Source organism: Trachypithecus francoisi, unplaced genomic scaffold (genome assembly GCF_009764315.1).
Source record: "Trachypithecus francoisi isolate TF-2019V2 unplaced genomic scaffold, Tfra_2.0 Contig00224, whole genome shotgun sequence".
Lineage (NCBI taxonomy): Eukaryota > Metazoa > Chordata > Mammalia > Primates > Cercopithecidae > Trachypithecus > Trachypithecus francoisi.
The window spans coordinates 83,208-101,293 of record NW_022680513.1 but is presented as its reverse complement, the minus strand read 5'-3'; the positions used below and the strand labels follow the sequence as shown (position 1 = coordinate 101,293).

Below are 18,086 nucleotides of genomic sequence, written 5' to 3'. Positions count from 1 at the left end.
CTGCCTCTGTAGCTATGGATTTGTTTCCTTTTTTAATGACGTGGATGTGCGGAAGATAGTAGAAGTAAGTAATCTAATAGGAAAATCTCTTATTTTATTGATACGACATTTAGACTTAGTGAAATACTCAGTGTTGCGTAAAATTTGGAGAAAGATATGATACACTTGCTGTTCAAAACCGAAACTTAGAGTAACTTAACATAACTTGTTAGGTCCTGTTTATTTTTGACTGGTCACCTAGGTTCATGAACTACAAACAGGAAGAGTTGTAGAAAGGGTGATGAAAAGTTTTTGATCGACTTTCACTTGATGCCTCTTGATACTGATTAGAGTAATAAGGGTAAGTAAGGTAGCTTCAGGGTGACCAATTTTAATTTGGTGTGTAGTAGTCACCGATCCTCTTTGATAATAGGAACTTGAGAAGGCTTTAGGTATTTACCCAGGTCTTGGAAATCAAGACTTGAAAATTGATTCTCATTTTGTTACTATTTCATTTTCAGTCACAGATACATTTCCATGGTAAAAAGCTGAAGCTGGGCCCTGCAATCAGGAAACAAAAATTAGGTGAGTAGGAAAAGAAATGGTTATTTTTTGACACGTGTAGCTTTTCAAGTAACTAAAACTAGGCTTTTTATTCTTGCTTTTTATAAGGTGCTCGTCATGTGCAGCCACGTCCTTTGGTATTTAATCCTTCTCCTCCGCCACAGTTTCGGAATGTCTGCAGTAATCCAAATGCTGAAAATTACCTGCAGCACCCAATAACGCTGAATCCTGTTCAGGTGAGAACTGCTTACGTTCCTGTTCTCTTGTTTATCGTAGTCATCGTACCCTCTGTGGAATTGTATCTACACTTTCCCTAGTAAGTGGCAATAGAATCCCTGTTTGAATACTCTGGGTAATGGGAAATTTACTACTTTTGTTAGAAATTTCTTATTCTTAGTGTGCGTTATGTGAGCTAAAAACCTTCAATATACTTTGTAAGTCTTTCTTCTAGAAATGACCTCTGTAGACACATGAACAAATCTCTTCTTATCTCTTCCTTTTTCACCCCACGTAACTAATTCCTAAAGTATTTGGAAGCAGCTCTCCTTATGTGTCTACGTAGTTTATTGTTCTCTAAGTTTAGCAGTTAATCTAGCTAGTCTGTACTTGCAGTGATTTCCAGATGCCTCCTCATATAAATTGGTGACTTCTGGGTATATTCCGGTTCTGGAATGAGTAGATTTCTGACCTGTTTTACTCTATCTGTAAATTTCATGAGTTTCTTGCATGTAATTTTTCTGATGCTGGTTGCTTTGATGTGTAAAGTAGGATTTGACATACTCTATCATTCATTGGTGATCAGTAACGTTTATTTTCTTCTTCATTCTATTTATGCGTTATTATTATTTTTTATTATACTTTAAGTTCTAGGGTACATGTGCATGACGTTTATGTCATGTATAACTCCCCAAAGCAGTCCCTCCCTCCTCCCCCCTCCCCATGATAGGCCCCAGTGTGTGATGTTCCCCTTCCCGAGTCCAAGTGATCTCTTTGTTCAGTTCCCACCTATGAGTGAGAACATGCGGTGTTTGGTTTTCTGTTCTTGTGATAGTTTGCTAAGAATGATGGTTTCCAGCTGCATCCATGTCCCTACAAAGGACGCAAACTCATCCTTTTTTATGGCTGCATAGTATTCCATGGTGTATATGTGCCACATTTTCTTAATCCAGTCTGTCACAGATGGACATTTGGGTTGATTCCAATTCTTTGCTATTGTGAATAGTGCCGCAGTAAACATACGTGTGCATGTGTCTTTGTAGTAGAGTAATTTATAATCCTTATATGCGTTAGTTTAAAAGACATTTTCATTGATGTGAAATATGGTAACCAAATAGTAGTGAAATAGTTTTTTGGAGTCTCTCATTTGTTGAAAATTTTCATCCCACTACTGGGTATATACCCAAAGGATTATAAATCATCCTGCTGTAAAGACACATGCACACGTATGTTTATTGCAGCACTATTCACAATAGCAAAGACTTGGAATCAACCCAAATGTCCATCTGTGACAGACTGGATTAAGAAAATGTGGCACATATACACCGTGGAATACTATGCAGCCATCAAAAAGGATGAGTTTGCGTCCTTTGTAGGGACATGGATGCAGCTAGAAACCATCATTCTTAGCAAACTATCACAAGAAGAGAAAACCAAACACCGCATGTTCTCACTCATAGGTGGGAACTGAACAATGTGATCACTTGGACTCAGGAACGGGAAATCACACACCGGGGCCTATCATGGGGAGGGGGGAGGGGGGATGGATTGCATTGGGAGTTATACCTGATATAAATGATGAATTGATGGGTGCTGACGAGTTGATGGGTGCAGCACACCAACATGGCACAAGTATACATATGTAACAAACCTGCACGTTATGCACATGTACCCTAGAACTTAAAGTATAATAAAAAGAAAAAAAAGAAAAAAAGAATATTTTCCATGTACTTGAAATGTTTAGGGTATACCACTTCTTCTTTTTCCTTCTCTGAACAATGGCTAGAAAAAAAGCTCTACTTGTTTCTAACATGTACTATGAGCCATTACTGAATCTGGGTGTATTCACTAATGCTGCTACCTGTATGTTTTCAATTAGTAAATGTTTATTGAAAAAGAGAAGACATTTTACTGTCTCCTTTCCAGTTGTGGATTATGTACTGCCATTAGTTTTTGTAATGAGGTACAGAGAAAGCCATAATATCTGTAGAAGAAATGTAATATTACCCTATACTGTTGTCAAATACACAACATCTAGAAGTATTTTGCCAAAGAGATAGGAAATGTATTAATTTAGCTTAAGTTGAAATCTATCCTAATGAAGCCTTATCACCAGTGTAAGAAGTAACTTCTGGGTGGGCATAAGTACACAGTATAAATAAGGTAAACTTTGGTGAAATAGTCACTTCTTTTGTCATTTGTCTGTTCTCCCTCCTGACCCAAAGGGTAGCATTTGACTGAGAATATTTTTTCCTTCATAAAGTCAGTCCTTCATTTAGAATTCTGCATTGCTGTATATAGAAAAATAATAGTTTAAAGTTTTTCATATTTTTGTTCTGTTGGGAATGATGTTTCTTTCTAATTTTAAAAAAAGTTTTACCATAGTAACCCATTATTTCAACTTTTATTTTCAGGCATATCCTACTTATCCAAATTCACCAGGTGCAGTCATCACTGGATATCAGTTGCCTGTGTATAATTATTGGGCAATTGAAGAGGGAGGAAAATGATTTACTTTCAGATACCATTGAGACCTTCAACTTGCTTATACAAATTGCTTGAATGATTCATCACTTTTTTTTTTTTTTTTTTTTTCTGAGACAGAGTCTCGCTCTGTCGCCCAGGCTGGAGTGCAGTGGCGGGACCTCAGCTCACTGCAAGCTCTGCCTCCCGGGTTTAAGCCATTCTCCTGCCTCAGCCTCCCGAGTAGCTGGGACTACAGGCGCCTGCCACCTCGCCTGGCTAGTTTTGTTTTTTGTATTTTTTTAGTAGAGACAGAGTTTCACTGTGTTAGCCAGGATGGTCTCGATCTCCTGACCTCGTGATCCGCCCGTCTCGGCCTCCCAAAGTGCTGGGATTACAGGCTTGAGCCACCGCGCCCGGCCAATTCATCATTTTAAGCTAGTGAAATGTACCTAACATTTAAGAAAACACTTAGCATTTTAGTGTAATGAAGACCTCTATATTATTTAGAAGTGATGAAATAATATTTTACAACAATATACTTAATCAGTAACTTTTCTATAGAACAGTTTTCTGAGATTTAGTGTTCCCTTCTTTGTATCAGCATGTGTTTTGTTTTTTGTCTTTGCTGTCAAAGAGCTAAAACATCCAGACTGACTTTCATGAATTTTGTAGAGATAGAGAGTGAAATAAAACCGTTACCCAATTCTTGGAGCACACAGTTCCGATTGTATTTTTATTTTAGCTTGCTGCTTCATGATAGTAGTTCTCTGGGTGTGTTCTCATAAGTATGACTGTATATATGACCCATGATCGTATCTATGGTAATAAATTTGAATAACAAATATCTTTGAGATTTCCACAATACCAACCCAGAAAACTGGAGAAGAGGTGGAAGTAACAACGAGAACGTTAGGAATTGGAAACCTAAAGTAGTTTTTTTTTCCTGTTCTGTTTCTTTTGTTACAATAACAAATGAACCAGAATATGTACTTCAGGAATGTTGTGTATCTCCTGTGTTTTTGAAAACGTGAAGGAATATTTGAATGATCTTTGTTTTCTTTGTCTACCGGAAACTACAATACTTAGCTAAGTGGGGTGGTGCACACTTGTATTCCCAGCTATTCGGGGGGCTGAGGCAGCAGAGTCATCTGATCCTGGGAAGCAGATTGCCATGAGCTGAGATCCTGCCACTGCACTCCAGCCTAGGCAACAAAGGGAGACTCAGTCTTTGTGTAATATCTTTGTGTAAATATCTTGACACCCTTGTCCTATTAATTACTTGAGATTAATTGCTATGAGTGGAATTGCTAGGTGAAAGCACTTTGCCCCTTTTATAACAATTTTATAACAAATTCTCGTTATTATACTGGTGGGTATCCTCACCTGTCAAATTATAATACACCTTTTCCATGGAACTCTTAGTAAATCATGTAGTAGTATTTTCTCACTGATGGTGTTTAGAGTGCTGTCTTTTCCACACCCATTCCAGTGAAAGTTATTAGGATTTATTAAATTCTCAGCCTAATAGCTGGAAAATATTACATTATGTTGATGTGCACTCTTTTAAATCATCAGTGAAGTTGACCATTGATTGTTAGCTTTTTAAATTACCTTCTTAATTTTATTTTTATGGATTGATAAAAGCTTTGTATTAGTATTCACTTTTGTCATACATAGGGGAACAAATATATAGTAGTTAAGGGAGGTACCCTGGTACCCTTACCTTATTCCTAATTTCAGTTGAGTTGACTCAACTATTTCACTTGCAAGTTTGATGATAGGGTAGGATTAGATTGATAGAAAATAAGATTCCTCTATTTCTCTTTCAGTTGGGTTTTTAAAAAAGTTAAAAATGAATGCTGTATTTTATCAGATGATTTTCAGTGATGAATTAAAGTAATGTATCCTGCGAATGGAGTATTCTTGCATTCCCAATATAAACTTTTAACTCTTTATGTGCTGCTGGAATTTTGCATTTGTGTTGAGGGCGGGGATGAATCATCTGGATGAGGCTTTGTTACTTATATGCTTTTATCTTTGTAAAATGCGTTGAGAAATACTTTTTTCCTCTTTGAAAATAGTGTTTGTGAGTAGTATTCTTTTATTATCTGTGGCCACAACCCATTTTTCAGGTCTCATATACTTTTGCTTTCTTGCGTTTTCTTGCTTAGTTTTGCTAGGATTATTTATTGCTTGAATTTGATCCTCCCTACCCACAACTTCCCTAGAATCTGCTCTTGGATTTACTTGAAGTTTTGATTCAGATTTTCATGTCCTATTTTCTTAATTTTAATATTCTTTTTATTTGCTCCTCTTCCTGTTGTTGTGAGTGTAACTTTAATGACTACAAATGATAGACATTTTCCTGGTCAGTCTGCCTAAATATCAGTTTGCTGCTTCCATGTTCGCATAGTAACTGAATTAGGTAATACTGGCAAAGGAGCTGACATCCTAGGAGTTTAAATAATGATAATTTTTTCCAACATTAGCTGTCTTTATCACTTGTTTGTTCCACATATGACAAGAAATGTATTTGCTCTAAGAAGCAGTGAGAGTTGTGTATATGATAGTTTTGAAGCTCACCCCAGTTTACTATTCCAACATTTCTCATTTCAAAATTCGCCAACTCACTTGAAGATATGATTAAGAGAATTATTTCTTTAATGCAGTTTCTTTTCAGGATGCTATTGACGGTTGTGATAGTACTGTCTTTAAAATGAGACTTTTGCTTATCCTAAGCATTCATTTACATTTTTGGTCATAGTTTAAAACTAACCAACAGCTGTCTATTGATAGTGGATTTTTTATATACTTTACATAATTAGGTATGAATACACACACAGTAGGAATTGAAAAATCACTGCTAATCAAACCATGGTAAAAATGGAGTACATTGCAAAAATTGAAGTACGTTGCTTACTTCGCTAGCTTTGAGTTCAACCTGCTGGCTGAATACTAGGACATGATGGCGCTATTAAAGTGATTTGGTGAATTTTGTATGTAGGATTTCAGTTAAGCAGGCAGCTAATTTGCAAGATCCAGGCTAAAGTCAAATTTCTTATAATATCAAATGCCCTTTTTCCTCTTTCCAAACTACTGTTTTTTCCAGTATCCATTTTACAATTGTATAGACTATGGGAATCATGAGAGACCCCAGAGATCTTTTCCAACCGTTCATTTTCAAGCAAAGAAACTGAAACTGAGGTCATGAAAAGATCTACTTTACTGAACAGTGGAAGTCAGGTTCTTCCCAAACAATAATTGTATTCTTCAATTCCTGCGGCACTGTCACAAGGTTTCTTAACCCACACCCTTTTCAAATTTGGGACCAAATAATTCCTTATTGTAGGAGGCTGTCTTTACATTGTAGGATGTGCAGTAGTATCCCTGGCCTTCAGCCCATCAGATTCCAGGAATACATCTCAGTTGTAACAGCCCATCTCTAAACATCACTAAATGCTGCTGGGGCTCAAAAATCTTCCCCAGTTGAGAATCAATGCATTTCCCTAACCACTAATAATCTGACATAGTTTTCTGCCAGATCTTACACTTCTCAATTAAAATACATCTAAACACTGTGGTGCAGAGACAATACTGTAATATAGATTGTTTATCAAAGACAAATATATCGAAATTACATCCACAAATCAAGGGGGAATTGAAAAGGAGAAAAAGAAACTACAAGAACTTCAGAATTTCAGAATTGCAGCTTATTTTCCAGTATTATTCGGTTTGGGATTTCTGAATGAACTGAGAAGGGATTGGTAAATTGTCCATAGGGAAGGGAAATCTAATCAGGTTCCCAATAGTTCAAGATAATGCAGCTTAATGTCATCTAGAAAAACAACGATGTAAAACATTTTTAGAAAGGAAGAACTTTAGATATAGTTTTTAAAATTTTTCTTTCACATCGTTGTCATGAAATAGCCGTATTAAAGGAAAGAATTAGGAGTTAGTTACAAACCCAAAATAGCAAGTACAAGCACAAAAGAATAGAAAAAAGCAATAAACTTGGCTTTTGTTGATTTGACAATTTAGATTTCATCACTAGTAAAGCTGTGTAGAATCAGTAACTTCTAGCATCTAATTAACAATGCAGGAACTCTTTCTTACTAACTTCTGTAGCATCACTGTGCTTTTCAAAAGGATACACAGTTTCTTTTGTCTTGTTTTCTTTCATACAGGTATATGTGCAATAACTTACTCTTTACAGCCTTTTGTACTTTTATAGTCAACAGGCACTTCACCAGTGATTTTTAAATTAATGATGTGTCACAGTTTCCTGATGTTTCAATTAGTTCTTAATTAAAATTTCTTCAAAATAAGTCAGCTATAATAGTAAAGCCTGAAAAGAAACTTGAGAAAACATCTGCTGAAAATATTAATTCAAATAACGAGACACTAACTTACACTAACATACCACTTTTACCACTTTATACGTACAAAATGAATTTACAGATCTTATCTCATTTCATTCTCAAAGCAGTTTTCCCAGAGATACACAGCTGGCAAGTCAGTGGATTATAACCACTTACCCGTAAGGGATATAAACTTAGCTCTCCTGGCTAAATTAATTTTTCTTGCACTACGCTATATTTTTCTCCAACATGGATAGTACTTATGAATACTACTTCAGAAAATTTTTCATCAACCTTAGAGTCTACTGTGGAAAGTATAAAGACAGTTCTGATCAGAACCTAGAAAATTAATGAGTTATATGTATGTGGTTTTTTTAACTGAAACTGAAGATGGTATCATTTATACGTGTCAGCCCATTGTGAAAATTAGAATTATCGTACCGATTTGGTGTTACTCAGGAAGAAAAATGTGATTTCAAAGGTGCTTTGAACACCCTGGCGTTAGGGAAAGGATTATAACCCTTTTTTTAGAAGGAGCTGTGACATCTGAGCAAGTAATGTTTCCATGATCCATTTCCAACGTAAAGCAGGCATACGAATATAGGGAGTGTTAACATTATAAAAACTCATGTTAATTTTGGTGAAAAAGGCAAACCAAGACAAATTGGTTTAAAACTTTAAGACTTATTTTCTTTTGGTGTGGCTTTTTTGTTTTCAGATTTATCCTTAGTCTACTCAGTAGAGTGTAGTTTATTTTTATAGAACAGGATGATTTTAGTAACTAATTTTAAAAATCTGAACTTTCTAGTTTAATTAATTCACATTGTATTTTCACAAATACTAAATGAGTATTCTTCCACAATATTATACAAGACTCGGTGATGAACGGCACTGGGTTTAAGAAAGTGCTATATGGTTTGGTTAAAATTCCATGCTGATGTACTCTGGTTAGTTTAAATCCTGAGCCTTAAAACGGCACTAGTGACTAATTTACAATGAAAATAATTTATATAAAACATTTTATACTTAAAATACAAAAATTATATTTCACATCATGTTTGGGTTTTGCCTATATATGTAATTATGATGTCTACTTTCTAAATTACAGTCTGCTGCAAATCCTGAGACTCCAAACTCAACCATCTCCAGAGAGGCCAGCACCGAGTCTGCATCAGCTGCAGCTAGCCAAGGCTATGTTTTACCAGAAGGCAAAATCATGCCAAACACTGTTTTTGTTGGTGGAATTGATAATAGGGTATTGTATTTATACTTCATTTTTACCTTAAAATACATTATGAACAATGGGATTTGAGGCCTGTTATTGATTTAATGATTTTGTATTTCATGGAGGTTTAGAATTGGTTTTATGTTTGACCCATAAGTACTAAAAATATCTTTGACAAAGAGCCACTCATTCATTTGGGGATAAATGTGGAGAGAAATTTTCGCCTTATGGTAGTGAAGTTGTGGTGAAATTGAAATTTTTGAATGCTCTTTTTTTACTCATGAAGTTCTATTATTTTCCATAGATGGATGAAACTGAGATTAGAAGCTACTTTGGTAGATACGGTTCAGTGAAAAAAGTGAAGATAATCAAGGATCGAGCTGGTGTGTCCAAAGGGTGAGTAATTTTATCAAAAATATCTGAATTCTAGTCACCTGTAGGTATCAAAGAAGACTTCAAAAGTGATACTCTGACACATGTTTAAATGAAATTTTTTGCTGTGTTAGTTTCTTTCATGCAGGGGATAAAAGGTTATTGCCAGCTCTTCTATTTAATCGTTTTTCTAATGTTTATTTTTAAATGTCTCCAATTCCTATTTCATACAAATGAGTTATCAGTTTTCTCAAATAATTGTTTTCTTCATACACTGCACGATATCTTAAATTTTAACCACGTTGTCTTAGGTAGTGAAATTCAGGTTCACAGATAATGAATTTTTTGTTAATCAGTGAAGTTTTCACACTACCCTAATCTTAGCACACTTTGACATAGTTCCAGTTAAGAAAAAGTAATATTTATACTGGATCTGTCATGTCCATCTTAACAAATATTTATCGTGGTATATTACTCATCTTTTGTTATGATCCCTTCTGTGTATAGAATAGTAGTAGTGCTGGACCATGTGCTGTATGATGATGATTTTATACTTCATCTGTCTTCTGCCTCTGTAGCTATGGATTTGTTTCCTTTTTTAATGACGTGGATGTGCGGAAGATAGTAGAAGTAAGTAATCTAATAGGAAAATCTCTTATTTTATTGATACGACATTTAGACTTAGTGAAATACTCAGTGTTGCGTAAAATTTGGAGAAAGATACACTTGCTGTTCAAAATCCAAACTTAGAGTAACCACATAACTTGTTAGATCCTGTTTATTTTTGACTGGACACCTAGGTTCATGAACTACAGACAGGAAGGGTTGGAGATAGGGTGATGAAAAGTTTCTGATCGACTTTCACTTGATGCCTCTTGATACTGATTAGAGTAATAAGGGTAAGTAAGGTAGCTTCAGGGTGACCAATTTTAATTTGGTGTGTAGTAGTCACCGATCCTCTTTGATAATAGGAACTTGAGAAGGCTTTAGGTATTTACCCAGGTCTTGGAAATCAAGACTTGAAAATTGATTCTCATTTTGTTACTATTTCATTTTCAGTCACAGATACATTTCCATGGTAAAAAGCTGAAGCTGGGCCCTGCAATCAGGAAACAAAATTAGGTGAGTAGGAAAAGAAATGGTTATTTTTTGACACGTGTAGCTTTTCAAGTAACTAAAACTAGCTTTTTATTCTTGCTTTTTATAAGGTGCTCGTCATGTGCAGCCACGTCCTTTGGTATTTAATCCTTCTCCTCCGCCACAGTTTCGGAATGTCTGCAGTAATCCAAATGCTGAAAATTACCTGCAGCACCCAATAACGCTGAATCCTGTTCAGGTGAGAACTGCTTACGTTCCTGTTCTCTTGTTTATCGTAGTCATCGTACCCTCTGTGGAATTGTATCTACACTTTCCCTAGTAAGTGGCAATAGAATCCCTGTTTGAATACTCTGGGTAATGGGAAATTTACTACTTTTTTAGAAATTTCTTATTCTTAGTGTACATTATGTGAGCTAAAAACCTTCAATATACTTTGTAAGTCTTTCTTCTAGAAATGACCTCTGTAGACACATGAACAAATCTCTTCTTATGTCTTCCTTTTTCACCCCTTATAACTAGTACCTGAAGTAGAATTTGGAAGCAGTTCTCCTTATGTGTCTACGTAGTTCATTGTTCTCTAAGTTTAGCAGTTAATCTAGCTAGTCTGTACTTGCAGTGATTTCCAGATGCCTCCTCATATAAATTGGTGACTTCTGGGTATATTCTGGTTCTGGAATGAGTAGATTTCTGACCTGTTTTACTCTATCTGTAAATCTCATGAGTTTCTGGCATGTAATTTTTCTGATGCTGGTTGCTTTGATGTGTAAAGTAGGATTTGACATACTCTATCATTCATTGGTGATCAGTAACGTTTATTTTCTTCTTCATTCTATTTATGCGTTAGTTTAAAAGACATTTTCATTGATGGAAAATATGGTAACAAAATAGTAGTGAAATAGTTTTTCGGAGTGTCTCATTTGTTGAAAATTTGCCATGTACTTGAAATGTGTAGAGTATACCACTTCTTTTTCTTTTTTTTTCTTTTTTTTTATTATACTTTAAGTTCTAGGGTACATGTGCATAACGTGCAGGTTTGTTACATATGTATACTTGTGCCATGTTGGTGTGCTGCACCCATCAACTCGTCAGCACCCATCAAGTCATCATTTATATCATGTATAACTCCCCATGCAATCCCTCCGTCCTCCCCCCTCCCCTGATAGGCCCCAGTATGTGATGTTCCTCTACCCGAGTCCAAGTTTCCTCATTGTTCAGTTCCCACCTATGAGTGAGAACATGCGGTGTCTGGTTTTCTCTTCTTTTGATAGTTTGCTAAGAATGATGGTTTCCAGCTGCATCCATGTCCCTACAAAAGACACAAATACATCCTTTTTTATGGCTGCATAGTATTCCACGGTGTATGTGTGCCACATTTTCTTAATCCAGTCTGTCACAGATGGACATTTGGGTTGATTCCAAATCTTTGCTATTGTGAATAGTGCCACAATAAACATACGTGTGCATGTGTCTTTGTAGTAGAATACTTTATAATTCTTTGGGTATATACCCAGTAGTGGGATGGCTGGGTCATATGGTACATCTAGTTCTAGATCCTTGAGGAAATGCTATACTGTTTTCCATAATGGTTGAACTAGTTTACAATCCCACCAACAGTGTAAAAGTGTTCCTATTTCTCCACATCCTCTCCAAGACCTGTTGTTTCCTGATTTTTTAATGATTGCCATTCTAACTGGTGTGAGATGGTATCTCATTGTGGTTTTGATTTGCATTTCTCTGATGGCAAGTGATGATGAGCATTTTTTCATGTGTCTGTTGGCTGTATGAATGTCTTCTTTTGAGAAATGTCTGTTCATATCCTTTCCCCACTTTTTGATGGTTGTTTTGTTTTTTCTTGTATATTTGTTTGAGTTCTTTGTAGATTCTGGATATTAGCCCTTTGTCAGATGAGTAGGTTGCAAAATTTTCTCCCATTCTGTAGGTTGCCTGTTGACTCTGATGGTAGTTTCTTTTGCTGTGCAGAAGCTCTTTAGTTTAATTAGATCCCATTTGTCAATTTTGGCTTTTGCTGCCATTGCTTTTGGTGTTTTAGACATGAAGTCCTTGCCCATGCCTATGTCCTGAATGGTACTACCCAGATTTTCTTCTAGGGTTTTTATGGTATTAGGTCTAACATTTAAGTCTCTAATCCATCTTGAATTAATCTTCGTGTAAGGAGTAAGGAAAGGATCCAGTTTCAGCTTTCTACTTATGGCTAGCCAATTTTCCCAGCACCATTTATTAATAGGGAATCCTTTCCCCATTTCTTGTTTCTCTCAGGTTTGTCAAAGATCAGATGGCTGTAGATGTGTGGTATTATTTCTGAGGACTCTGTTCTGTTCCATTGGTCTAAATCTCTGTTTTGGTACCAGAACCATGCTGTTCTGGTTACTGTAGCGTTGTAGTATAGTTTGAAGTCAGATAGTGTGACGCCTCCAGCGTTGTCCTTTTGACTTAGGATTGTCTTGGCTATGCAGGCTCTTTTTGGTTCCATATGAACTTTAAAGCAGTTTTTTCCAATTCTGTGAAGAAAGTCATTGGTAGCTTGATGGGGATGGCATTGAATCTATAAATAACCTTGGGCAGTATGGCCATTTTCACGATATTGATTCTTCCTATCCATGAGCATGGTATGTTCTTCCATTTGTTAGTGTCCTCTTTGATTTCACTGAGAAGTGGTTTGTAGTTCTCCTTGAAGAGGTCCTTAACATCCCTCATAAGTTGGATTCCTAGGTATTTTATTCTCTTTGAAGCAATTGTGAATGGAAGTTCATTCCTGATTTGGCTCTCTGCTTGTCTGTTACTGGTGTATAACAATGCCTGTGATTTTTGCACATTAATTTTGTATCCTGAGACTTTGCTGAAGTTGCTTATCAGCTTAAGGAGATTTTGGGCTGAGACGATGGTGTTTTCTAAATATACAATCATGTCATCTGCAAACAGGGATAATTTGACTTCTTCTTTTCCTAACTGGATATCCTTTATTTCTTTCTCTTGCCTAATTGTCCTAGCCAGAACTTCCAACACTATGTTGAATAGGAGTGATGAGAGAGGGCATCCCTGTCTTGTGCCAGTTTTCAAAGGGAATTTTTCCAGCTTTTGCCCATTCAGTATGATATTAGCTGTGGGTTTGTCATAAATAGCTCTTATTATTTTGAGGTACGTTCCATCAATACCGAATTTATTGAGCGTTTTTAGCATGAAGGGCTGTTGAATTTTGTCAAAAGCCTTTTCTGCATCTATTGAGATAATCATGTGGTTCTTGTCTTTGGTTCCGTTTATATGCTGGATTACGTTTATTGATTTGCGAATGTTGAACCAGCCTTGCATCCCAGGGATGAAGCCCACTTGATCATGGTGGATAAGCTTTTTGATGTACTGCTGAATCTGGTTTGTCAGTATTTTATTGAGGATTTTTGCATGGAAGTTCTTCAGGGAAATTGATCTAAAATTTTCTTTTTTTGTTGTGTCTCTGCCAGGCTTTGGTATCAGGATGATGTTGGCCTCATAAAATGAGTTAGGGAGGATTCCCTCTTTTTCAATTGATTGGAATAGTTTCAGAAGGAATGGTACCAGCTCCTCCTTGTACCTCTGGTAGAATTCAGCTGTGAATCCATCTGGTCCTGGACTTTTTTGGTTGGTAGGCTATTAATTATTGCCTCAATTTCAGAGGCTGCTATTGGTCTATTCAGGGATTCAATTTCTTCCTGGTTTAGTCTTGGGAGAGTGTAAGTGTCCAGGAAATTATCCATTTCTTCTAGATTTTCTAGTTGATTTGCATAGAGGTGTTTATAGTATTCTCTGATGGTAGTTTGTATTACTGTGGGGTCGGTGGTGATATCACCTTTATCATTTTTTGTTGCGTCTGATTCCTCTCTCTTTTCTGTATTAGTCTTGCTAGCGGTGTGTCAATTTTGTTGATCTTTTCAAAAAACCAACTACTGGATTCATTGATTTTTTGTAGAGTTTTTTGTCTCTATCACCTTCAGTTCTGCTCTGATCTTAGTTATTTCTTGCCTTCTGCTAGCTATTGAATGTGTTTGCTCTTGCCTCTCTAGTTCTTTTAACTGTGATGTTAGAGTGTCAATTTTAGACCTTTGCTGCTTTCTCTTGTGGGCATTTAGTGCTATAAATTTCCCTCTACACACTGCTTTAAATGTGTCCCAGAGATTCTGGCATGTTGTAACTTTGTTCTCATTGGTTTCCAAGAACATCTTTATTTCTGCTTTCATTTCGTTATGTACCCAGTAGTCATTCAGGAGCAGGTTGTTCAGTTTCCATGTAGTTGAGTGGTTTTGATTGAGTTTCTTAGTCCTGAGTACTAGTTGATTGCACTGTGGTCTGAGAGGCAGTTGTTATAATTTCTGTTCTTGTACATTTGCTGAGGAGTGCTTTACTTCCAATTATGTGGTCAATTTTGGAATAAGTGCGATGTGGTGCTGAGAAGAATGCATCTTCTGTTGATTTGGGGTGGAGAGTTCTATAGATGTCTATTAGGTGTGCTTGGTGCGCAGATGAGTTCAATTCCTAGATATCCTTGTTAACTTTCTGTCTCGTTGATCTGTCTAATGTTGACAGTGGAGTGTTGAAGTCTCCCATTATTATTGTATGGGAGTCTAAGTCTCTTTGTAAGTCTCTAAGGACTTGCTTTATGAATCTGGGTGCTCCTGTATTGGGTGCATATATATTTAGGATAGTTAGCTCTTCCTGTTGAATTGAACCATTTACCGTTATGTAATGGCCTTCTTTGTCTCTTTTGATCTTTGACGGTTTAAAGTCTGTTTTATCAGAGACTAGGATTGCAAACCCTGCTTTTTTTTGTTCTCCATTTTCTTGGTAGATCTTCCTCCATCCCTTTATTTTGAGCCTATGTATGTCTCTGCATGTGAGATGGGTCTCCTGAATACAGCAGACTGATGGGTCTTGACTCTTTATCCAGTTTGCCAGTCTGTGTCTTTTAATTGGAGCATTTAGTCCATTGACATTTAAGGTTAATATTGTTATGTGTGAACTTGATCCTGCCATTATGATATTAACTGGTTATTTCGCTCGTTAGTTGATGCAGTTTCTTCCTAGCCTTGATGGTGTTTACATTTTGGCATGTTTTTGCAATGGCTGGTACCGGTTGTTCCTTTCCATGTTTAGGGCTTCCTTCAGGGTCTCTTGTGAGGCAGGCCTGGTGCTGACAAAGTCTCTAAGCATTTGCTTATCTGTAAAGAATTTTATTTCTCCTTCACTTATGAAACTTAGTTTGGCTGGATATGAAATTCTGGGTTTAAAATTCTTTTCTTTAAGAACATTGAATTGGCCCCCACTCTCTTCTGGCTTGTAGAGTTTCTGCTGAGAGATCTGCTGTTAGTCTGATGGGCTTCCCTTTGTGGGTAACCCGACTTTTCTTTCTGGCTGCCCTTAAGATTTTTTCCTTCATTCAACTTTGTTGAATCTGGCAATTATGTGTCTTGGAGTTGCTCTTCTGGAGGAGTATCTTTGTGGTATTCTCTGTATTTCCTGAATTTGAATGTTGGCCTGCCGTACTAAGTTGTGGAAGTTCTCCTGGATGATATCCTGAAGAGTGTTTTCCAACTTGGTTCCATTTTCCCCCTCACTTTCAGGCACCCCAATCAGACGTAGATTTGGTCTTTTTACATAATCCCATACTTTTTGCAGGCTTTGTTCATTTCTTTTTCTTCTTTTTTCTTTTGGTTTCTCTTCTCGTTTCATTTCATTCATTTGATCCTCAATCGCTGATACTTTCTTCCAGTTCATCGAGTCAGTTACTGAAGCTTGTGGATTTGTCGCGTATTTCTCGTGTCATGGTTTTCATCTCTGTCATTTCGTTTATGCCCTTCTCTGCATTAATTAATCTAGCTGTCAGTTCTTCCACTCTATTTTCAAGGTTTTTAGTTTCTTTGCGCTGGGTACGTAATTCCTCCTTTTGCTCTGAGAAGTTTGATGGACTGCAGCCTTCTTCTCTCATCTCGTCAAAGTCATTCTCTGACCAGCTTTGATCCGTTGATGGCGATGGGCTGCGCTCTTTTGCAAGGGGAGATGCACTCTTATTTTTTTGAATTTCCAGCTTTTCTGCCCTGCTTTTCCCCCATCTTTGTGGTTTTATCTGTCTCTGGTCTTTGATGATGGTGACGTACTGATGGGGTTTTTGTATAGGTGTCCTTCCTGTTTGATAGTTTTCCTTCTGTAGGTCTGTTGGAGATTGTTTGAGGTCCACTCCAGACCCTGTTTGCCTGGGTATCAGCAGCAGAGGTTGCAGAAGATAGAATATTGCTGAACAGCGAGTGTACCTGTCTGATTCTTACTTTGGAAGCTTCGTCTCAGGGGTGTACTCCACCCTGTGAGGTGTGGGGTGTCAGACTGCCCCTAGTGGGGGATGTCTCCCAGTTAGGCTACTCAGGGGTCAGGGACCCACTTGAGCAGGCTTTCTGTCCGTTCTCAGATCTCAGCCTCCGTGTTGGGAGATCCACTGCTCTCTTCAAAGCTGTCAGACAGAGTCGTTCGTGTCTGCAGAGGCCTCTGCTTCTTCCCCTGTTGTTTTTTTTAGCTGTGTCCTGTCCCCAGAGGTGGAGTCTACAGAGACAGGCAGGTTTCCTTGAGCTGCTGTGAGCTCCACCCAGTTCTAGCTTCCCAGTGGCTTTGTTTACCTACTTAAGCCTCAGCAATGGCAGATGCCCCTCCCCCAGCCTCGCTGCTGCCTTGCGGATAGATCGCAGCAGAGTGCTGTGTTAGCAGTGAGGGAGGCTCCGTGGGCGTGGGACCCTCCTGGCCAGGTGTGGGATATATTCTCCTGGTGTGCCCATTTGCTTAAAGCGCAGTATTGGGGAGGGAGTTACCCGATTTTCAGGTGTTGTGTGTCTCAGTTCCCCTGGCTAGTAAAAGGGATTCCCTTCCCCCTTGCGCTTCCCAGGTGAGACGATGCCTCGCCCTGCTTCAGCTCTCGCTGGTCAGGCTGCAGCAGTTGACCAGCACTGATTGTCCATCACTCCCTAGTGAGATGACCCGAGTACCTCAGTTGAAAATGCAGAAATCACCGGTCTTCTGTGTCGCTCGTGCTAGGAGTTGGAGACTGGAACTGTTCCTATTCGGCCATCTTGCTCTGCCCCCCCACTTCTTTTTCTTTCTTTGAACAATGGCTGGGAAGAAAGCTCTACTTGTTTCTAACATGTACTGTGAGCCATTACTGAATCTGGATGTATTCATTAATGCTGTTACCTGTATGTTTTCAATTAGTAAGTGTTTATTGAAAAAGAGAAGACATTATACTATCGCTTTTCCAGTTGTGGATTATGTACTGCCATTAGTTTTTGGTAATGAGGTACAGAGAAAGCCATAATATCTGTAGAAGAACTTCAATGTTACCCTATACTGTTGTCAAATACACAACATCGAGAAGTATTTTGCCAAAGAGATAGGAAATGTATTAATTTAGCTGAAGTTGAAATCTATCCTAATGGAGCCTTATCACCAGTGTAAGAAATAACTTCTGGGTGGGCGTAAGTACACAGTATAAATAAGGTGAACTTTGTCTGATGAAGTAGTCACTTCTTTTGTCACTTGTCTGTTCTCCCTTCCGACCCAAAGGGTAGCATTTGACTGAGAATATTTCTTTCTTCATAAAGTCAGTCCTTCATTTAGAATTCTGCGTTGCTGTATATAGAAAAATAATAGTTTAAAGTTTTTCGTGTTTTTATTATGTTGGGAATGATATTTATTTCTAATTTAAAAAAAATTTTACCATATTAACCCATTATTTCTGTCAACTTCATCGGGCATATCCTACTTATCCAAATTCACCAGGT

The 18,086-nt window shown here is 37.5% G+C and overlaps 1 protein-coding gene across 1 annotated transcript in view; it reads left to right on the top strand.

The window, feature by feature from the left end:
* The window catches only part of LOC117079521 (deleted in azoospermia protein 1-like), a 72,002-nt gene that overhangs the window by 8,310 nt on the left and 45,606 nt on the right, over nucleotides 1–18,086 (top strand). Inside the window, 8 exon segments of the mRNA XM_033203556.1 lie at nucleotides 13–64; nucleotides 501–564; nucleotides 652–779; nucleotides 8,692–8,838; nucleotides 9,113–9,204; nucleotides 9,759–9,810; nucleotides 10,240–10,306; nucleotides 10,389–10,537. Coding sequence (XP_033059447.1) covers nucleotides 13–64; nucleotides 501–564; nucleotides 652–779; nucleotides 8,692–8,838; nucleotides 9,113–9,204; nucleotides 9,759–9,810; nucleotides 10,240–10,306; nucleotides 10,389–10,537 — 751 coding nt within the window.